The sequence below is a fragment of the Oncorhynchus mykiss genome, chromosome 26 (genome assembly GCF_057628025.1).
Source record: "Oncorhynchus mykiss isolate SJ-2025 chromosome 26, ASM5762802v1, whole genome shotgun sequence".
NCBI lineage: Eukaryota > Metazoa > Chordata > Actinopteri > Salmoniformes > Salmonidae > Oncorhynchus > Oncorhynchus mykiss.
Genome location: NC_143047.1, coordinates 23,862,224 through 23,884,689, shown reverse-complemented (window position 1 = coordinate 23,884,689; position 22,466 = coordinate 23,862,224). Strand labels below are relative to the sequence as shown.

Genomic DNA, 22,466 nt, shown 5'->3' with positions numbered 1-22,466 from the left:
TGTCCTCTCACCACCACACACTAGAACAAATACAGTATGTGGCATTCAGTCAGGTCCATAATTATTGCCACCCTCGATACAGATGAGGAAAAAAGACTGATCCCTCCCAATGTGTTCTCCTATCTCATTAAACATTTTAACAAAAACGCTCAGTCCTGTTATTCTCGCAGGGTGAGATACTGAAAACAGGGGTGGCAATAATTTTGACCATCTTTTTAAGAAAAAAATAATACTTGTTAAACTAAATGTATTTCTCTGAATGTATGTATTTTCTCTTTCTCATTAGGACCAAATGTTTGGTCCTAATGTATGATCATATGTGACTTGATAAGCTCCTAATAAACTGTAGCTGTAAATTACTTAGCTAGTCAATCATTTACAGTCCCTTTGTAGTCCAAACATGCCATGACCATCACAGTACTCCAGATAAAACCTCTCCCTCTTTGAATACAAAAACCGTCAATGACACACATTATGTGGTTTGGCACATTGAGGGTGTCAAAAAAAGGCACCCTATTCCCTTTATAGTGCACTACCTTTGACTAGGGTCCGTAGGGCTCTGTAGAGAATATGGTGCCATTTCAGAAACACTTTATGAAAGACACAACCGTCAGGAGAGGAGGAGTGGAGAGGTACTCTGTGGGGGTTGAGGAGTCAGCAGGGAGAGAGTAAGTGGAAGCAGGTGTAAACAAAACGGACAGTATTCTGTTGTACTGTGGCTAGGAACCTCTTAGCCCTCTACTGTAGATCTAATGGATTATTAGGCTTTTAAACGGCTGTGTTTGTCAGACAGGGACACCAGGTTTCTGAGACAAGCAGTTTCATTTCAAATATGGCCATACCACCAGTGTGATCTTTCCCATATTAGATTCAATCTGAAAGCATGATAGAAGTTGTATCTTTTATGTTGGCGAATTCCGTGTAAATTGTTGTCATGAAGTCCAGAATGTGACACTTGGTTGTTGTGATGGGAATTATTGGCTAGGGATAAGGGTTGCTGTGAAATGACCAAAGCAAAAACACCTCTTAATGGAAACAGATCTGTGCGTGTGCAACATGAATATACATCTCACACACCACACATACACACTCCAGTCTCAACTCAGGTATTGAAATCAAGCTTGTTCAATAAACGATGGGAGAGGTTGAGAAGGAAAAAGTGAGTAAAACCTGTCCTCTTCTCACATGCGCTAAAAGAAAAGATCCTAGACATTTGTCATATGCACAAAAAGCTTATTTCAGGTAGGTCCCCTATAGGTCCTGCCCCATTTCGTTCCTGTTGCTTCCGTTTAAGAAACGTTTTGCATTAGAATCGGCATAATGAATACGCCGCTGGGTAAAACTGAGTCTGAATGTGAGATTACTACAGGGATTTAAACCTACTTTAGGGGGCAAATCGGCTCAAATCCACTGAACGTGACCGTAATCCATGTACACTGCATCTCTCTGCCCATTGGCTTTTGTCTTCCTAGTATTACACAACATTCATAAAAACTCTCCCCAAGTAGTAACAACTTCAGGACATCACTTAGATCACTTTTACACTACTGCAAACAGATCATGCTTGATACACAGACATACACCTGTGATACAAACTCACATAGCTTACATGATCCACTTGTCCATGTTCGAGCCTTCATGAAAACATGCAAAGCACCTAGGGAAGATATTTTGGCACTCATGGAAATAAAGTGATTGTGACTGGGCATTCATTCTATTGGTATGACATGCGTTTCTCTCTGTAGGCCCAGCTATGAGGCTGATAAAAGGCTCTGTCTTCACACATTGAACTACATGTTCTTCATCCAGTCTCTCTCCGCCTGCTGCATGCCTGCACATGAGCATCATAGCCTGCCCTGTCCTGAAGGGTTATTGAGTGGAATGCAAAAACACTGGACATTCTGCAGAAAGACTCCACAATGATGCAATAATAAAGGAGTAAAGACATGGTCGAGGAAAGGTTTGAAAACATCTAGCCTAATCTTCGAGGTTTGCTGTGGGTTGAGCCTTCCTTAAATCAATAATGGACGGTCAATAATTGTTGGGCCATATAACCTAATGTCCGGATTTGCCTAATCTCTGCTATCACTTCCTTATCACCAAGGTAGGTAAAGGGGGTATTAGTAATATTGCTACCCCAGTTGATATTTAGAAAAGGCTATTGTCTAAATAGATAAGAAATTCACGCTGTCACTGTAGGACACCCCTCCCCATCCCATTACATTGATCGGCCGTTGGGCTTCTTTCTCACCTGTATTGTGACGATGCCTTGCCAAGACCCACTGCATCGGTTCTGTTCGTTCTCCCATCCTTCTCTTGTCCACCTCAACGCGGACCTGGACCAGTGCTCTGCCAGGGATAAACCCTGTAAAATACCGCAGCGACAATATTGCGCTGAACCGTGGCTGGCAGAGCACACACGTACCTCCCTATGAATCCAGCCACTGTACTTCAAGTGAAAGGTTCCACAGGAATCCGGGCCAGGCAATCAGATAAGATTCGCAGCTGGATCATACCGTAACCTAGAGTCAAAACCGTGCAGACACGCGCTCCATTTACTCTGCCTTGCTATGCAAGGTCTTGATTATTTGATAAATTGCAACACGTCGTCGATATGTAGGATATCCGCTGCCCGATGTCTCTTCACGCCATGTAGGAGTGCCGGGAGGTTCATCCATACAATGTTTCTCACTGACATACAGTGAAGTTGAATAAATACATCGCTACACAATGTTTTTATATTGAGTGTATCATATGTGACAACCAACCGGACAACTCCCGATCACAATCGGGCTACAGGAGTAGCTTGTCCCGATAAATTGGTTGTTGTAATACCAGCCGTCAGACCAATTTTTACCCCTGAAAAGATACGTCGTTTCTATTCCCATTCCATATTCCGCAGCTGCGGATCAAAAACCGAATCACCACTGCGCCATTTACGTAGGAACTTTACGTCATCCATCACCCTACAATAGAGCCAGTTGGATTTGCGTCGTTCTCGCAGGCTTCGGCGATTGTAGACACTGTATTAATCGCTGGCATTCTGTGAAATGCACGACTGATGGCTTGTGAATATCGAGGAATCTCCAACTATAGAGTTTGGGCGTGGACTCACGTCATTTCCTGAGCTAGACTTTATTAAATAGGTGTGCCCTGCGCGCGGACTGGCTCTAAATGCAAAACATGGGTTGACCACATTTTCTTTAAAACATAAGCAAAACAAATATTATTACAGGCACATAATTAGCCAAATGTATTTGCCATAAATAGGCAAACATTATTAGTCTACACAACTTGGGAAGGCTACCCTACAGTCATCAGTCTGCTGCGACTCCAAGAGCTTTGGGTCATCTGTCCAATGGCAGACATCACCCAAAAATAGAAATAAGCTGTCTGAAATATTCATTCTTAGTAATGTTGACACTGCTGACAATAGTCCTACTTGATATGCCAAATGGATACTTATTTTCAGAGTTGTAAGTTTGTTGTATATAACACACAATCATCAGCCCATCTTACAGTATAGGCTACAAGGCACAGGCACAGGCACATAGGCACAAAACCTGACTGTCGGCATTGGCATTGACATTTATTTGATTATTGACTGAGCCCTGCTGGCCATGCTTTTTAATGTCATACATTACTGCTGTGTGTTTTAGGAATGCAGAAATGTTGCTGTAGGCATCTGCCAGGATGTTCCTCCTACTATAAGTCTTCCTGCTATATCCTGTTTCTTCCCATAGAAACAGGATATATATATTATATATATTATTAGTACATGGAGGTAACCACCTTAATGCATTACTACAGTGGTGAGAAAAGGTTTAAATGTTATAATTGAATTGTCAAAAGCAAGACAAAAGCAGCCAGGGCCAGAAAACATCTAATGGCGAGTTTGAATATTTAATTTATTATTTTTTAAATCTCATATGTAATTGATGGGTGGATACAAATAATCATACTGGAATGGTAGGTAGGTATCCTAGGTATTTTTAGCGGTTAAGCGTGTTGGGCCAATAACTAAAAGCTTTCTGGTTTGAATCCCAGAGCAGACTAGATGAAAAATCTGTTGATGTGCCCTTGAGCAAAGCAGTTAACCCTAATTGCTCCTGTAAGTCACTCTGGATAAGAGTGTCTGCTAAATGACAAAAATGACAATGTAGGCATACAGTAGTATTTGACTGAACTAGGGCTGTATTATTTGAGTGATGTCATCCCCTTAGCATCACAGGGATATATTTTATTTAGATACAGTCAGGGACAGTGATGCAAGAAAGTACTCAACTGAAGCCATGTACTGAACACACTTGAGATAACATTTGAAACACACAAACAACAAGCATATTTGCCCCTTTACAAATGTGACAGTGACTCAGAAACACACACATTTTGAGGCAGCATGATGACACACATTGGGTATGCAAATCTTTGACTTGTATTAAATATTTATACAGTTTATACAATTTAATCACTATTGTTATAATTATTATAGTAGTCTTCTACAAGAATTTCACAAGCATTTATTTAAAAAAATACATCCTAAGCTCTAGGGCTAGGCAGAGAGATACAGTAAATTGACCCAAGACACAATTCAGTCTAAAGATATGGACACCCCCAGTGTTTGCAGCCCAGATGGTACATCCCAGTCCTTCTCCTTCACCTCCCTCTGTTTTCACTGTGCCCTCCATCTCTTTACTTACTCTCGCTCTGTCTTGAGGACATTACTGATTTCCTTCTGACAGTCTTTGAGCAGCAATTCCATTTCTCCATCCTTCCGGCCGTTGTTACAGAGCTGTTGGAGAGGAGAACAGAATAGCCTGAGGGTATGTACTCCCAGATTTCTACCTTCATGCAATTTCAGTATTTTGGTCTATGGGATTATCACGGCCTGTGCAGCTCCTATCTTCATATCCTGTGCCAGCATCGAGCATCCTCAGATACATCCATTATAGTATCTCTCTGTTTTTTCTTTAATTCGTCTCTCTCTTTCTTATTTTCCTGCCTTTGGATAATTCTGTATCCCCACTATGTTATTACTCTCTCCTCTCCTTATTCCTGTCTGCTTTCCTCCATCTTGACCTCCATTAACAGTACACACTGTATGACTCATGCCATTTTAGACATAGACAGGGAGACAGAGGGAAAAATATAGAAATATACAGAGACAATATTTATTGCATGCTGAGACTGGATTAACACTTGTGTCAGACCGTGTGGGGAGTGCAGAAGACATGCATGCACCTCTGTGCCTCTGTCAAATGGGATCTTTTTTTAGCAGCTGCAGCAGCATGATTACTCTGTCTGTTACAAAACGTGCAGTTAACTTTCCCATGAGATTGCTCTTGACAGGATGTTGGACTTAAAGTGTTGCTTCCACCCACTGGAAGTTTGCTCTACAAATGTAATAAACAAACCAGATAATGTATATAGCAGGGACAATATGGTTCTGTTTGTCATCTTGTCTGTGAAGGTCACATGATGACCCTACTGACATGAGGCTTTTACTTCATTCTGCAGTGAATAGGGAGGTGTATGATACTTCCTGTGTATGTTGATGCTCCTTGTCGGTATAATAACACCAAGGGACAGTAGAGGAGATAACAGAGTCTAATCTGTGTGATTATCTGTCTGCCTCTGTTTGCTGTTTTCCATCAGTGAAGCAGCTGACCAACCCCACCTCTGTTTCTGGATCCTATGGAAGCCAAGGCTAAGAGCGGGGCACCAGCGCCCAAGGCATCCTCTAAAGCAGAGAAGACAGAGAAGAAGGAGGCAGCTCCCCCTAAAAAGATTGACCCTGCTCAAGTAGAGCCTCTACCCCCAGCGGCCCCTGTGGAAGAGCCTCAAATGGAGGATGGATCAGCTGAACCAGAGGGGGCACCAGAGGGGGAGGAGGCAGCAGAGGCCAGTACGGACTCCCTGGAAAGCCTGAAGCCCTTCCTCATTGGTGGTGCCATCATCGCTGCTGGTGCCATCCTGTTGGGGGCACTGTTGTTGGCACGAAGAAATTAACCACCACCCCTCATCATCAAAACCTATTGGTCGATGGGTTAACGAGTCACTTGCTGATTGGTTCATAGACTATCATGCAGCTGGTAGAGATGGGGTTATGGGGAGCCACTGTGCTTCTTAACTTTAATTCAGTCTGACCTTACTTGTAGTGAATATAAACATCAGTGAACATTCAAGTAATATATTTTTGGGCCCCTGCTAGTATACTCACGCATGAATTTGCTCCACCCCTCTAACTGCACCTACTTATAGGTCTACAGGCTTTTAATCACCATACAAATGCACTCCCAACAGTTACACTGGACACACACATATACACAGTACTTGAACACCCTATTTATCCAGTATTCACTGATAAACATTTTGATGTTTCTGGGTCTACTAATACATAAGTTAGAAGTAGAAATGCAGTAACTTTATATTGTTTGATTTGAAAAAGGTCATATGAAGTGAAGTATGAAGTATATTAAACATACTATTGTGAGTGCCTAGCAGGTTTGGGGTCAATTTCATTTGAATTCCAGTCAATTCAGGAAGTACACTGAAATTCCTCTATTTATTTGAAGACCATACATGTTAGAGTGATAGTGCGAGAGACTGTGCAGCTACTGTAATAGTACTGTACATTGTATGTATGAATTTCGATTCAGAATGAAAATATTCTACATGTAATATGTGGTGTACCAATGTATGTAGTAGCTAGATCAGTCATGCTCAGCAAATCAGCATATACACAAATATATTACATCCATATCCAACCTCCAGGAAAGCCTTGAAAGTATGATGAAATGATGATAATACATGCATTACGGTTTATTTTCTAATACATTAATATTTTTTGATAGTTTGATAGACCTAGAATCCAAGTAGAAAGCATGCATTATTGATGGGAGTAGAGAAATAGCTGGATTTATTTAGTAGATAAACTGAGATTGTTTCTTCTGTTGTTTCCCTATTCATTATAGAGAAGCACTTCTATTTTTGATAACAGACAAACAGGTTTTTTTTTTTATCAGAGGCCTAGGAGATTTTCAACACCCAATCAAACATCTTGCTTGAACCCTGGCATGTAGCATACCATGATGCAATATCAATACCTCCAGCACAGCCACAGAACAGACACATATTCTGCAGATACATGTTCAAATAGCCTAGTCATCACGTCACAGAGTACTAAATCACATCTATCAGTTATTTTCCTTGGTCTCAAAGAGCGTATAAATGCAATAATTCCAGTAGGACTCCACATTTTAGCACATGTTCTCTGTGATATTAAAATAATGGTAATGATGGTGACATGTTGATGGGTAATACTATTGTAAATGGAGAATGAGAACCAGATGATGATGACGATTAAACCTATATTTCTTGATATCCCAGCTCCCTATATAACATATTTTCCCTCTTGCACACTCCCTCCCCTGACTCCAAAGCTCCTTGTGTAAATCCAAATGGTTGTCCTGTGACTTGACCTGACCTTTATTAAAGGCAATGAACCAGCTTGCATAGACTCAAGGATCTCTTTGATAGCTGTGAATATTTTGTGTCCTACACTCTCCACCAATATAATTAGCTAGGGTTCATTGTGTTGAGGATGATGCACTCTTTTCATTGCTTCATTTCCTCCATCATCACTGATATGAATAGGACTGACTGGCTGTATTATGTACACCATTCACATGTTAGCGGTCATGAAAAGGAGACAAATTGTAGAAGCCATAAAGAAGAAATAGGAGATATCCAGGGGCTTTTAAATGTTACCATGCTGGCCAATAGGGTTTCTAAACACCGTGCTGTTTAAAATTCTCAAAGAGATAACCAGTTCCAGATGTGACTCATGTGAATCTAGTATTGGACTAGTCCAAATGAAAAAACTGAGGGGAGAGTCATATTCTAAACAGAGCCCTAATATCTTCGGAAAATCGAATGTGTACCATGAAAACATCAATAGGTTAAGGTAAATGGAGCTATGAATGAGGGGTAAATGGAGCTATGAATGAGGGGTAAATGGAGCTATGAATGAGGCGCAGCGCATTCAATCAAACCTTTCTAGAACCCCCTGTAACGTTGCAGTCCCTGAACATGCCCCAGTATTGAGGGAGGAGCGACGCGCGTTTTCCCTGTTTGCTAGGGTTACTGCAGAACATTTACTTTACAGTGAGTCGATAACTACTTTATTGTTTGAGTCTCTATTTAGCCATGATATAAAACACATTGGTAAACATGGCTGTTTTATTCTAACACGTTTTGGTTAACTAGCTAGTTAAATGCAACGGGTTTGAAAATGTGTGCGCTAGCTAGTACAGTGTAACGTTAGCTAGCACGCCTGTTTACATGTCCACGCTTAGACTGAGCGTCAGTAAACCATAGCTGTCAAGTTATCTACCAAATTGATAGGCTATGCGGTTTCGTTCAGTTATGCATTTATCATGTTATAGCTACCTTTTTCTTCACGCCACAATTCCGCCGTTGGCTGGCTAGCTTAACATTAACTACGTTTTTTTATTTGTCATTTAGCAGACGCTCTTAATCAGAGCAATTTACAGCAGAGTGCATACATTTTTCGTAATTCCGTTACTCTGTTCTAATTTATTTTCAGGGCCTCAGTCGAAAGAAATCAAAATGATTATCCCGGTCCGGTGCTTCACCTGTGGGAAAATCGTTGGTAATAAATGGGAGGCGTACCTTGGCCTCCTTCAAGCTGAATACACTGAAGGGTGAGAGACACATGTTTGTTGTGGTCATTGTTTACATTGTATTTCCCTAAGATTAATCCCTTTCTCAAAATATATTGTGTTAATTTATTTCATTGATATTTTTAATAGCTACATAGGCTACTCCTGAAACATATCAAACTCTCCTATCTGCTCCCCTTTGTTTGGTTGGCAGTGATGCCCTTGATGCTCTTGGTCTGAAGAGGTATTGCTGTCGGAGGATGCTGCTGGCCCATGTAGACCTCATTGAGAAGTTGCTGAATTATGCACCCCTGGAGAAATGATGGATACAACAACCACAAGAATCATCTGGCCTATTTACAGACAAGCCCTGGCTGACAGCCAGTGAGGCAGTGCACCCTGATGGATTGACATCCTCAAGAGACTAATTTCCCACCTCGTTTGAATTGTACATGTTTTTTTGTTGTTGGCTACAGCCATGTAATTTACATTATTGTGTAAATAAACAAGACAGGAGGTGAACCCCTTTAAGCAGCATGGGTCAGGCATTGAAAACTACCTAGTCCTCTTGTGTAGCAATCCCTTTTTGCAATAAACACACTTGTTCCAACTCATTTTAACAGCCTTTTTTAATCAGTTCAAATTTGATACAAAAGAAGGGGGAAGAGGGGAAAAAAAACACTGCACAATTCAACATACAAAAAAAATGTACCTCTGCTTTGTGCATGTCGGTGTGGCAAACAACAAAAGTTGCAGCCACGACCCTGAAACCGTCAATTTATAATCAAAAAATAAAATGACAAAGACAGGAACACTGAGAAAGAGGGGGTTGGTGATGGCTGAGATCAGAAGATTATGATAAGGTAAAATGCTTGGTGGCTGCTGAGTACCAGGGAAATGTGAACGGGGGACTATGGACATTCATTTTGTCTCACCATCAGTTCATCCATTATCCCAGACTTTTAAGCAGCTTGGTTCAGAAATAAAGTCCTGCCTCCCCTCCTACTCAGCCTGACGGAGACAAAGACCGCCTAGAATGTCCTGGGGGAAAAAAATACATAAGTTCTGTCAGGAGTGCGTAAATACAAAGGGTTGACTGAAAAAACAGGTGCTTGGCAATTAGAGGTGTTGGTGTAAGTGGTGGTAGTCTGTAGATTACAGAATTAGAGGGGAGACGTGTTGGAGATACGACAGGGCCAGAGAGCTTACCTAGCGGTGCCGCTCGCGGTGCTCCCTATGTCTATCTCGTTCCCGAACACGCTCCCGGTCTCTCCCATCTCTCTCCCCACTTAGGGAGCGTTCTCGGTGCCGGCGGGACATTCCTGCAGCCTCCCATTCCTGGCTGTAGGACTCTTCCCTTTCTTCCCTTCCTCTGCCTCTGTCCCGTTCTCTTTCCCTGTCTCGCTCCCTATCTCGGGAACGGTGTTCTCTGTCACGGGAACGGTGTCTTTTCCTACAAAGAGAACAAGTTAAGAGTGAGGCCACATTACAATATCCATTTGTGATGGGAGAACTGTCCATGAGAGGTCCAAACAATTTTTCCAGCACTGACCTGGAGCCATAAGACTTGCTCTCGATGGAGAAGAGGCAGTCTTTCAGAGAGGTGACCAGCACTCGACAGCGCTCGTCCCCATACACTCTTGACTGCTTGATGACAGCAATGGCAGTCAAAAGCGTCTCAATGGCCAGGGGCATGTCTCCTACATGAGACAAGGTTACAGAGTTTATTATAACGACACGATTTAAGATGACCATGATCTGCATTGTGTACTGCACATGTCAATGTCTTTGGGTCTCTAGTCTAGATTAGATTTATCATCATGAATCTGTATTTGAGTGTCTAATGTAGGAATGTTTCAGAGAGAGTCTAACCAGCAGTAGCTCCAGACACAGCCTTGGTGATGGCGCTGCTGGCGATTGCTCTGTTTCTGTTCATCAGCTCATCAAACTCTCCCTCTTGCATTTGGGGTGTGGGCGCTTCACTGTCCCTGCTGCTAGAGAAAGAGACACTCCCTTACTGATCATCGTCATACATACATACATACATATCCATACAACTTGTGATAGACATGTTTACCAATTAATACAAAATAATTCCATAATATAAATTACAGTGGATGAGCTCACCTGTGCCGGTTGTACGGTGTGTTGTGTTGTTGACTGTAGTTGTCATGTTGTGCTGGAGGAAAGAAGGCGGGGTTGAGATGCAGGGAGGGAGGAGGATGGCTGGGTAGACGTAGAGGTGGTGGAGGGAAAAGGTGTGGCATGGGGGGAGGGGGAATGTGTGGGGGAAGGTGAGGGAAAAGAGGAGGCGGCAGCCTAAAGTATGGGACTGACAGAGGGGGAGGTTTGTTGTGAATGTGTTGGGGGTGGATAGTGTGAGGGACAGTGGAGTGGTTCTGGTTGAGCACAGGAGGGGAGACGGAGGCGTTTTTGTCCCCAGTATCTGACGACTCCTTTGAGTTAGAGCGCTGGGGGACACCTATGGAAAAGGAGGAGGGACAGTTTGATTTTGTTTCTATGCAGCATTGGATATCGTTTACGAGAGATTTGAGTACGAATTTATTTGCTGTAAGTAGATGTGTGCTTACGTTTGTTAGCCTGGGCTTCAAACACGGCAAGATTCTGGCGTGTGGCAAAGCGGCAGTCCACCTTTTCCCCATTAACATGACAATTTGGCAAAGTCTCCAGCAACCTCTGCAATGACTCTTCTGTGGCCACCACTACCTCAGCGTATCTATAGAGATAAAAGACAAATATCAACTAGTGTACTTTATGTTACCAGCTGGATAGAAAGGCTATAGAAAGGCTATTCCAGAGCTTTGAAAGGCCTTCACAACATAATCGACTAGCCATCAGTAACCACCAGAGCAGCCTTGTCCAGTTCTTCAGCGTCTGGAGACAACACTTTGGCTCTGGATCATGCACAGATAATAAATAATAAAACGTTGGTAGTCATCTGTAAGATCTGTATTTAGCTTAGCTATTGGAGCATCATATTTATTTGAAGACTAATTTGACTCAATAGGTGTCTCCAGGTCTCCCTAGAACACCATGGCCAGACCCAGTCATGAAATGACAAAACACCAAGTTAATAAACAGTGAAGAAATAGATCACATTAGATTAGAATGATGCCCAGTGGATAGGCCTAACTCTCACCCTCTGGACTGGCCATTAGCTCTGTTCTCAGCAAATTTGATCTCCACAATGTCCTTCACACCCAAGGTGCGAGCCACGTTAATAAGGTCTTTGTCAGAGGTCCACTGAGGAGAGAGGTAAAGGAGTACAAATGAGAGAAAGAGGGAGAAGATGAGTAAAAAATTAAGGATAGGGACAGAAAGGTAATAGGCCTAGGTGGCTGTATCTCATTACAGAACATAGGCTAATAGATTAGCAAACTGGATTGAAGGTAATGGCGATGGTGGGAGACTCACCCAGGAGAAGTTGCCCACATATACAGCCAGTCTCTTGTTCCACACCCCACTGTAAGTGTACAGTATTGCTGGTTTGCTCTCCTCTTTCGTTGGCTGGTTCTTGCTGAGAGGGATAGTATCTTCTGAGAATTTCCTTTCCCGGCTCACAGAGCCAGTGAGCACATCATCATAAAGATCACTTGCCTCTGCTGTCATTGCAAAATCTCCATCCTATAGAGAAGACAGAAGATAAACTAGGCATTGAGGGATTATGTCTATCACTCACAATGACCATCCATGAAAAATCCGACAAACTACAAGAGAACAATAACCTCCACATGTGTATTGTTGATATCAAGGATAAGAAATTGAATAGTATGATTTTTGACATTAATTAATGTAAGATGTTGACATGCTGGTCATGCTAAAATCAAACCTCATTCAACAAGATATTTTAGTTCCCACTTCAAGAATCTTCTGCATTCACTTTCAGCTTCTCACAATTACAGCTCTTTTCATAATCTCTCTCGGCCTGTCTCACCTCTCCGTTGTTTTGACTGAACTTCTCGTCGTAGATGTCTATGAGGTCAGTTGTACCACCACCATCGGCCGCTTTAGCCGCCATCCCGAGTCCTGGGTTGGCAGTGCAGCCTCTGGCTACGTTTTCTCTCAGCAATCGACACTTGGCAATAAACGCAAGGAAATAACTAAAGGTGCATATTTTGCACCTTTCCGTGCGTCTATGTTTTATTGATGTAGCTAGTCCAGCTGGCTAACGTTATCCAGTTAGCGTCTCAATATTGTTTAAAAAACTAGCGAGGTGGCTAGCTAGCATCACCTCGCATTCCCTCCCATTGCAGGGAAGCTGGCGTGGACGGAATACCAAAGGCAAACAAATAAATTACCAACCCGGATTAAAAAGTCAACAAATATTATACTTTCAAAATGTGATATAATTGTTATAGAAGTCTACATGCAAAAACGGATAACATTCAGGTAAACACTCAGCTAGCTTGTTGCTGCTACATCAGAACTGAAACGGAATCGAGGAGTGCATCTCAAATATCTCCCGTGTAAAACAGGCATGATATTACGAGGTTCCGTAAACAATTATTTAGCTATCAGCTTAATAATATATGTTGTTACATACGTGAATATATAATGTAAATATGAGACATGTTGATACACGTGTTATTGTTTAACATGCATTTCAAGAACCATTTGGAAGAAGTAATAATTTCCCTTACCAATATGGCGCCTTTTATTTCCCCAAGCTGGAGCGGACATTTCCTGCTGTGTTCCCCTGTTATTGTGTGACTGTCTTTAGCTAGCAGGGATTTTGGGACACCGGCTGCTCTCGAGTCAACAAGAACAGTCACATCAGGATTCAGCAGTCACAAATAAGAAGGACACAATGCTGTCTGCTTTCGTTGCTAAAAGAGTGAGTCGTATTTGGAATATAAACGTTAGGCTACACGGACTATTTGAATTAACCTTGTATCCTAATTTACGTTGTATTTCAAAAAAATGTTTTAAACCTTTGTACGGTCTCTATTCACACGCACATGGGCCTACACACACCATCATCTGCTCATTCACACATAATATGCACATACATTTATACTGACTCTACACCCACACTGCTGCTTTTGATGCCTCGTCAGTTTACCCCTATACATATCTACTACCTCCATCACTCCGGCTTCTCTGCACATTGTAAATACGGTATTTGAACTGACCCGGTATATAGTTTTTATTATTTTTATTTCACCTTTATTTAACCAGGTAAGCTAGTTGAGAGCAGGTTCTCATTTACAACTGCAACCTGATATAGTATGCTTACTTGCTGTGTTCTTCATATTTCTTATTTCTCGTGTTTTTTCTTCTTCTAGTTTTAGCCTCATTGTTTTTGATTATTGCATTGTTGGGCTTTGAGTTTGCAAGAAAGGCATTCCACTGTACTTGGGCATGCATCGAAACTTGTTAGGACAGTCGATTGAATGTAGTAGCTAACGTTAGCTAGCTAGATAACTAATACCAAGACTGGCGAGCTAGCTGGCTAGAAATGCTGTCTATTTTGACTGAAGCTAACTAAAGTTAGCCCATAAACCTAGTTGACTACAGAGTTTGAAAGTAATTTTCTGCATCTGATTTAGCCTATGACCTTTGCCAATCTGACTTGTGAGTACCCTACAGGACAGTCATTGTAAGCTACTTTTCTAGCATTAAAACCATATCCATGTTGTTGTGTACAGTCAGTCCAGTTGTTGGTAAGGATGTTGTTTATCTTGTCCAGCTGGTAAGTGGGGTATGCCAGGCGTCATGGAGACCAGCTGTGGCAGAACTAGTAACTACACGGGGTTACAAAGGAGAGGCACCTGATGACTCTAGGGGTGACCTAATTGAGATCCCCCTGCCCCCATGGACAGAGAAGGATGGCGAGACCATGGACATCAAGAGACGGCGCCTGCTCTTCCAAAGCCGAAAGAGGGGCATGCTGGAGAATTGCATATTGCTCAGGTGAGTGGACCACTGATCATACTATATATATTTTAGTATTGATTTTAGTCTTCTATTTAATCATGAGCAAAGCTCATACTATGATAGAGGCCACGATAGAGATTAAGGAATTTATAAACCATCAGGTTTAATGTCAGGCAGCATGTGTGGTCAGTGGCAGAGGCATGATTTAATTATAGTGTGCAACTTACAATATGTGTATCCGAGTCTTGGACACGTTTCAAAACCATACACTTGCACATACCAATCATTGTCTTTCCCCTTTCAGCCTGTTTGCCAAACAATATCTGAATACAATGACCGAGCACCAGTTAAGACAGTATGACAGACTGATCAATGAGCCTAGCAACGACTGGGACATCTACTACTGGGCAACAGGTGAGGAGAGTGGTTCAGCTTCATATCTTATCAACTGTGATTATCCACTCTGATCTACACCAGGGCAAGAAAATACATATAATACAGTTAGTTATACTGTTGTTTAGAAATAGTTCTTATTTTCAAGCTGTTCTGCTTGACTTTCTTAGTGTTATGGTGAGCCAATTTGCCATTCTATATGAAATGTCAGTTGAAGTTAACTGAATGTCTTTCCCTCCTCTCAACAGAGGCCCAGCCTGTACCTGATGTGTACACAGGTGAAATCATGGACCTACTGAAGGAGTTCACTAAGAACAAAGATCAGGAACAGAGGCTGGACGCACCCAACCTGGAATACCTGGACAAGGGGAGCCAGTGAAGCCTGGCTGACACATCCCTCTCAGGGTGTTTTCACATATAGTCTTCTTTAAAATAACTGATCTCAGTCCTCTTTAAAGTGAACTCTGGGATAAAAAAAAGAAGAAGCAAAATGTCTCAGTTCTCTTTGTATTCACATTGCCCATGCCTTTGAATGAGATCTCCGCTTTTTTGGCAGTTCACTTCACCTATTTTGTTGTCAGAGTCCTCTTTTCATTCACATTGCTATGTTTAGAAAGGAACCAATATATTTTTCCAACATTCATTCAATGCACTGTGGGTGCAGGACAAGCCATTCAGTCAGAATGTGTTATTGGACAACAAAATATACCATATACCTACTTACATTTAGGAAGCTAAAAGATTACAATTATGTCTCATTTTTAACTAAATGCAATCAGAATATTAACATATAAATATTATTGGTAACAGAACAACTGCAGATTAAATAATGCTGTAATAGAGCTGTTGCCCGGGTGCCGAGGATTTCGATTAAGGCAGCCCCCCCAGCACCTCTCTGATTCAGAAGGGTTGGGTTAAATGCGGAAGACACATTTCAATTGAATACATTGTTGGACAACTGAATAGGTATCCCACTTTTCCCTTTTACACCCATTGTAGGCTACGGCCCCTTTAAGAGCTAGAATCGATTTTGTGCCTTGTGTTGTGATTTTGCCGTCTTCTCACACTATTCAAACCCCATGGTTGAATAAACAGCTCATGAAGCTATCTTAACCATAAGATCACATATTGCAAAAAATTATCTGAACTAAAAACTCCAGGCATATTTTGGCATTTCTGGTCATCCTTGCTAATCAATATCCTTAAACAGCACATGTTTTCCCCCCGCAAATCTGCACATCACCATTTTATCTCATTTGTGGCACCAATGTGAGGGGCAATTGCAGTGAACACGGTGTTGCAGTAGTCTACTGTGTGGTGCGGGAATAATGACAAGCGAAGCTGGGGATCTTTGTGTTCACATTGCCCTAAAAATGGGAACCGAACTCAGTCCACCTCTCGCGATGGTCTAAGTTCGCTTCGCTTCGGAGTTCATTCTTTGGTGGTCTGAGTTCTTATGGATTATTCACACTCTCACACTGCACAAAAAATATAGCGGAGAAAAAAATTGGCTGGAAGGGACCAAGTGTGAAAACACCCTCAGATAATGCTAATGGTTCTCATAATTTACCAGAGAAACCCTCCTAGACAAGGACAATTCCTGCAGAAAGCCATTGCACTACATGCATATTTCTATCACCGGCTTTATTCATAAGACCTTCAACACAGAATGAAAATAATGACTATAGTACACGGATGTGCGAGGTAACTATACTGAACAAAAAATATAAACGCAACATGTACAATGTTGGTTACATGAGCTGAAATAAAAGATCACAGAAATGTTCCATATGCACAAAAAGCTTATTTCTCTCAAATGTTGTGCACACGTTTGTTTATTTCCTTGTTAGTGAGCAATTCCCCTTTGGCCTTTCACCCAACCTGCTCATGTTTGGTTTCTAGTGAATACGACCCAGGTGCTTGGGTGAGTTGCAGTGTCAGTGCATGGACACCAGGGGGAAGCAAAACTACTGTTTCATTCCCTTTTTGCACCTCAACTGCACATCACTCCTAATCACAGGTCTAAGGTAACATACTGGGAATGCAGATTCTAAAACATGAAGCTCAATACTCACTCTTAAATGCAGAGATGCAGGCACCAAAACAGTTAATAGTTAAATTATATAAGGTTATTGTGGGTTGCACTGGCAAGCTATGGACAATCATGCTGTCCTTGATGTCTGTAATTAGCTTTCAGCTCAGTAACTCAGGCTAAAATGATTCATAATGTAGATAGATATCTGCATAAATTAATAGGTAAGGCTCCTTTTAATAGGCAAGGCTCTCCTTTCACCACAAATGAGTAAACGTATTCTGCTGTGCATAATGTTTGTGCGAGTGTGTGTGTATGTTTGCACTGGGTATGTGTAATCGGTGTGAAATGGCTAGTTAGCGGGGTGCGCGCGAATAGTGTTTCAATCGGTGACGCCACTCGCTCTGAGACCTTGAAGTTGTTGTTTCCCTTGCTCCGCAAGGACTGCGGCTTTTGTGGAGCGATAGGTAACGATGCTTCAACGGTAACTATCGACAATGTGTGCGGAGGATCCCTGGTTGGGGCGAGGAGAGGGACGAAAGCTATACACTGTTACATGTGATTGTAGGGCTGTGTGTTTGAGCGTCAAATAGTATCAGTTCTTACATTGCAGATTGTATTTTGCCTGAAACACAAACAGTGTTTCTTTCTCCCTCTCCCCCTGCTACCATGTTGACAGTGGTAGGAGTTTCTCTGTTATCATGTAATGTTCTGAGACCAGCAGGGAGGTGCCCTTTGGCCAGGGGGTGTGCAGAGTATTCGAACAGAAATGAGACAAGCCTCCCTCTGCCTGGTTGTACCCTCAAGTCACCAGAACCATTGTGCTGGACACTCAGGCGATTACAGAAGACATTTATGATTTAAAATATTAAGTCCATCACCTGAGAGAACAGTCTCAGCTCACGAGCACAGACACAATTTGCACTTCAGTAGTCTTCAATATTCTGTACCCAGGCTACTTCCTCGTTTGGTAATAAAATAATAAAACCTCTTGGCATAAATCTTAAAGTGGTGATTTGCTCACAATTGATCAAAGATTAAATTGCCACACAAAGTCATTTTACGTACAGCTCCTGCATGGACAGGGTGAGGTGGAGATGCTGGGTGTGTGTCTTTAAATAGCACACTGTGATGTCAGCAGAGTCCCCCTCTGTGTCATCTCTGTGACTTTGCTGCCATCTGTCCCACTTCAGAGCCATGGACTGGACACATCTTCTTCTGACCTCTGTCTGTCTGTCCTTTTTTAAATATATCTGTCTCTGTCAGTGTTCAGCTATTTACCTGACTGACGGTCAGTCTGTCTGTATAACTTTGTGTTCGGCCACTCATCCAGGTGTCATTATTTCCAACACCACTAGTGTCAAAGATGTATTGGCCTGTGCCAAGTTTGTATCTTTATATTTCTTCAACGGATTTCTTTATCATCTTACTTCTTAACTGTTTGTCTTGATTAGGTTTTAATCTGAAAGAATGAGAAACAGTTGTCAGATGTGGATGTTCAGAGCGCACATTCTGCAGGAGCGTCTGTACACGTGTATCTGAACATACTGCATGAAATAAACTTAGATCATGTGGGTGTGACTTTAATCAAACACAAACTGTGTGCACTTTCCTTTGCTCACATGGCAATGGTCCCGTTTCCATTTCCTCATTTAGCAATGGTCCCATGTGGCTCAGTCGGTAGAGTATGGTGCTTTCAACAGCAGAGTTTTGGGTTCAATTCCCATGGGGGACCATAACAGAAATGTACTCGCTCACTACTGTAAATGCTCTGGATAAGAGCATCTACTAAATGACTGTAACAATGTAATTTAGCCCTGTTCTCTCACTATTAAATGATACGCCGCACCTGTGAATTCTACATATCAGGCTTTCATGTGCTGCACATTTCATGTTTTTCCATTCCCGCTAAGCTTGTTTGGAGTGTGGATCTGTCTGTCGCCCACAGCCGCCCACTCTCCCCAACTCCAGGCTGACGTGTTCCTGTCTTCTTCTAGCGCTGTGTCTCTGTGTCGTGACAGCTCTCAGTTTTATCCTCCGCTCTGCACTACTGCCAATCTCTGCTCCCCTGGAATTAAAATTGTACCCCTCTCTCTTTCTTCACCGTCTCTCTCCCTCTCCTCAACATGTCTTCTCATTCTCTCTGTACTTGAGAGAAGCCTGCAGGAAGAGAGCTGTACGACAGAGAGAAAATACTGTAGTAGTTTCACTATTCTACTACTAATAACCTGTATTCAGGGCCAATTTTCCTGCCAGGTCATGTGGTCAGGAAAAACTTCTGTTGTGCACCGGTTTAGAATACTTAACACGAACATGCACACATCCCCTCTCCTTCATGCTCAGAGTTAACAGGGTTTCTGTAGTTGACTCAAAAATAACCACATGCCAAAGATCAATAGTTGAAATGAACTATAGAAAATAACATGTATTAAAAATAAGCCCAAAGGAGGGAGTAGGGCAGATGTATGTAGGAAGTGGATTTGTAAAATACTGAAGATCTATTCTGTTCTTGTGTTCTGGTTGTAACTACAGTGTGTGAGCATTAGGAATGAACTGTGTGGGAAGCAATGTGTGTGGGTTGTGGTGTGTTTTTTAAACACTTGAGAAAAAAACAAAATAATACAACTGTGTGTAAACCAGCACTTAGAAAGCCCTTTTACAGCCTGTCAAAAATAGTCAAAACATACTCCTGTATGAGTCCAAACTGAGCTCTAACATGTTGCTACTCATTAGATTAGCTACCAACTTCTGAAATGCATAGCTGTGAAAATATGAAAGTAAACTACATCTACAGTAATTAAAGGCATCAAGGCAGCTTGGTTTGACAGAAAACCAGTGTATGTACTGTATATCATTCCTATAAGAACTGAGTTTGATGTTCAAGTTGAAGGCCAGATTTGAAGGCGAGGTTCAGACTTGACTCTTCACAACAGTGTTTTTACTGCAACATAACTACTGTTTCAACTAGTACTAACCAGTGGGAACAGTTAGAAACCTTACTAAGTTCCTCTGATGGAAATCAAATAGGGAGAGAAAGCCACAAGCCACTATGAAATACCACAGTAAATCAGCTTTAGAAAAACAACAAAAACTATTTTAGAAGTTTCTTCTTTTTATGTACACATTTATATATTTATACACTGTACAGATAAAAAAAAAATGCTTGAAATATAAGATTGTGCACCCCACAGATGTGTGACTAAAGAGAGAACAGAAGAGAGCAAGAAATGGGACAAAGGGATGTCAAGGACATACAGATATCAACATCCCCAATTAACACTGATTAGTTTTTACATACACAATTTTCATTTATCCTTTATACAATGTCACAAAATCCTGGCCTGTTTTGGACAATCCTCCTCGTATCTCCACCAATATCTGTGTAGAGAGCCCTAATCAGACATTTAGGGTGATTTCAATCTGAGTGAACACTGATCAGTTTTCAGATTTATTTAGATCTGTGTTTTGAATTGTTACTGGGCTTTTCTAGAGCCAAGGAAGGACTCTACAAAGAATCCCAGCTCAATGCCTCAGAGGCAAATGGACCATACCTGGCTTCCTATTTTATTTTCAGACAAATAATTCATTTTCACCTGAATCGTGCCATTTTATCTGTGTTTCCTATTCTGGCTGATCTTTTCAATTTAATGCTGCATCTGATGCATAATGATGTATCGTTTGCGTGTGTGCTCAGTATGAGGCAGGGAGGTGACTGTTCCCAGTTATTTTAGAAACAGGTAGGTGCTCTGCTATGTTCTGCTCTGCCTGGAGAGATGGCAGTGATGCAAATGAGGTGATGATCATTGTCTGTCTCACCTTTTCTCTGTGACACTTGGGGAGTGAGAGCATATGGAGGAGAGAGGGGAGGGGTGTTGTTTAAGAGCACCTTGTGCCAAAAAGCATGTGTGTCACAGTGGGGTTTTGAAGTACGTCAGCACTGACGTCTGGAGACCTCGCCTGTCTTAGTGTCTGTGTGTTGGGCCAGACCTAGAGCGGAGGGACAGTGTGTTGGGCCAGACCTAGAGTGGAGGGACAGTGTGTTGGGCCAGACCTAGAGCGGAGGGACAGTGTGTTGGGCCAGACGTAGAGCGGAGGGACAGCGTGTTGGGCCAGACCTAGAGCGGAGGGACAGTGTGTTGGGCCAGACCTAGAGCGGAGGGACAGTGTGTTGGGCCAGACGTAGAGCGGAGGGACAGCGTGTTGGGCCAGACCTAGAGCGGAGGGACAGTGTGTTGGGCCAGACCTAGAGCGGAGGGACAGTGTGTTGGGCCAGACGTAGAGCGGAGGGACAGTGTGTTGGGCCAGACGTAGAGCAGAGGGACAGTGTGTTGGGCCAGACCTAGAGGGGAGGGACAGTGTGTTGGGCCAGACGTAGAGCGGAGGGACAGTGTGTTGGGCCAGACCTAGAGGGGAGGGACAGTGTGTTGGGCCAGACCTAGAGCGGAGGGACAGTGTGTTGGGCCAGACGTAGAGGGGAGGGACAGTGTGTTGGGCCAGACCTAGAGCGGAGGGACAGTGTTTTGGGCCAGACCTAGAGGGGAGAGACAGTGTGTTGGGCCAGACCTAGAGCGGAGGGACAGTGTGTTGGGCCAGACCTAGAGGGGAGGGACAGTGTGTTGGGCCAGACCTAGAGCGGAGGGACAGTGTGTTGGGCCAGACGTAGAGTGGAGGGACAGCGTGTTGGGCCAGACGTAGAGCGGAGGTATAGTGTGTTGGGCCAGACGTAGAGGGGAGGGACAGTGTGTTGGGCCAGACCTAGAGCGGAGGGACAGTGTGTTGGGCCAGACCTAGAGGGGAGGGACAGCGTGTTGGGCCAGACCTAGAGCGGAGGTATAGTGTGTTGGGCCAGACGTAGAGGGGAGGGACAGCGTGTTGGGTCAGACGTAGAGGGGAGGGACAGCGTGTTGGGCCCGACCTAGAGCGGAGGTATAGTGTGTTGGGCCAGACGTAGAGGGGAGGGACAGCGTGTTGGGCCAGACCTAGAGCGGAGGTATAGTGTGTTGGGCCAGACGTAGAGGGGAGGGACAGCGTGTTGGGTCAGACGTAGAGGGGAGGGACAGCGTGTTGGGTCAGACGTAGAGGGGAGGGACAGCGTGTTGGGTCAGATGTAGAGGGGAGGGACAGCGTGTTGGGCCCGACCTAGAGCGGAGGGACAGTATTTTGGGCCAGACGTAGAGGGGAGGGACAGCGTGTTGGGTCAGACGTAGAGGGGAGGGACAGTGTGTTGGGCCAGACCTAGAGCGGAGGGACAGCGTGTTGGGCCAGACGTAGAGGGGAGGGACAGTGTGTTGGGCCAGACCTAGAGCGGAGGGACAGCGTGTTGGGCCAGACGTAGAGCGGAGGGACAGGGTGTTGGGCCAGTCCTAGAGCGGAGGGACAGGGTGTTGGGCCAGACATAGAGCGGAGGGACAGCGTGTTGGGTCAGACGTAGAGGGGAGGGACAGTGTGTTGGGCCAGAC

General features: G+C 43.2%; 4 protein-coding genes and 1 long non-coding RNA gene across 12 annotated transcripts in view; 3 read left to right on the top strand and 2 right to left on the bottom strand.

The window, feature by feature from the left end:
* The window catches only part of LOC110506667 (diacylglycerol lipase-alpha), a 42,790-nt gene extending 39,642 nt beyond the window's left edge, over window positions 1-3,148 (bottom strand). For 2 of the 4 annotated variants that reach the window (XM_021586457.3, XM_036963354.2), the window contains exon 1: window positions 2,252-3,115. The gene's annotated coding sequence lies outside the window, so the exon portion shown is untranslated. Of the gene's footprint in view, window positions 1-2,251 lie in introns of all 4 variants that reach the window. The other 2 variants (XM_021586458.3, XM_090222484.1) reach the window with 2 other exon arrangements.
* A 1,491-nt stretch (window positions 3,149-4,639) lies between these two features.
* On the top strand, window positions 4,640-7,513 carry LOC149971434 (uncharacterized). Its single transcript, XR_016492293.1, has 2 exons — window positions 4,640-4,823; window positions 5,656-7,513. It is a non-coding gene; the product is annotated as an uncharacterized LOC149971434 (long non-coding RNA).
* Window positions 7,514-8,120: 607 nt separating this feature from the next.
* On the top strand, window positions 8,121-9,298 carry LOC110506665 (DNA-directed RNA polymerases I, II, and III subunit RPABC5). Of its 2 annotated transcripts, none has more exons than XM_036963163.2 (3): window positions 8,121-8,166; window positions 8,609-8,726; window positions 8,899-9,298. In XM_036963163.2, exons 2-3 carry the CDS (start codon window positions 8,632-8,634, stop codon window positions 9,005-9,007), a joined length of 204 nt encoding a protein of 67 aa, XP_036819058.2. In that variant the 5' UTR covers window positions 8,121-8,166; window positions 8,609-8,631; the 3' UTR covers window positions 9,008-9,298. The 2 variants fall into 2 exon arrangements, with proteins under 2 accessions (XP_036819058.2, XP_021442131.1); XM_021586456.3 differs by having other exon boundaries at window positions 8,121-8,226.
* LOC110506663 (cleavage and polyadenylation specificity factor subunit 7) lies at window positions 9,296-13,531 on the bottom strand. 4 transcript variants are annotated; one of them, XM_036963162.2, is made up of 9 exons: window positions 13,346-13,531; window positions 12,120-12,329; window positions 11,845-11,948; window positions 11,276-11,421; window positions 10,812-11,166; window positions 10,557-10,678; window positions 10,237-10,384; window positions 9,894-10,137; window positions 9,296-9,725 (listed from the first exon to the last, which is right to left on the bottom strand). In XM_036963162.2, exons 2-8 carry the CDS (start codon window positions 12,312-12,314, stop codon window positions 9,894-9,896), a joined length of 1,314 nt encoding a protein of 437 aa, XP_036819057.1. In that variant the 5' UTR covers window positions 12,315-12,329; window positions 13,346-13,531; the 3' UTR covers window positions 9,296-9,725. The 4 variants fall into 4 exon arrangements, with proteins under 4 accessions (XP_036819057.1, XP_090078606.1, XP_021442128.1 ...); XM_090222480.1 differs by having other exon boundaries at window positions 10,557-10,675; XM_021586453.3 differs by lacking the exon at window positions 13,346-13,531 and adding an exon at window positions 12,640-13,184.
* LOC110506664 (succinate dehydrogenase assembly factor 2, mitochondrial) lies at window positions 13,400-16,776 on the top strand. Its single transcript, XM_021586455.3, has 4 exons — window positions 13,400-13,539; window positions 14,395-14,618; window positions 14,887-14,996; window positions 15,224-16,776. The coding sequence occupies exons 1-4, from the start codon at window positions 13,513-13,515 to the stop codon at window positions 15,352-15,354; spliced, it is 492 nt and encodes a 163-aa protein (XP_021442130.1). The 5' UTR covers window positions 13,400-13,512; the 3' UTR covers window positions 15,355-16,776.
* Window positions 16,777-22,466: the final 5,690 nt, after the last annotated feature.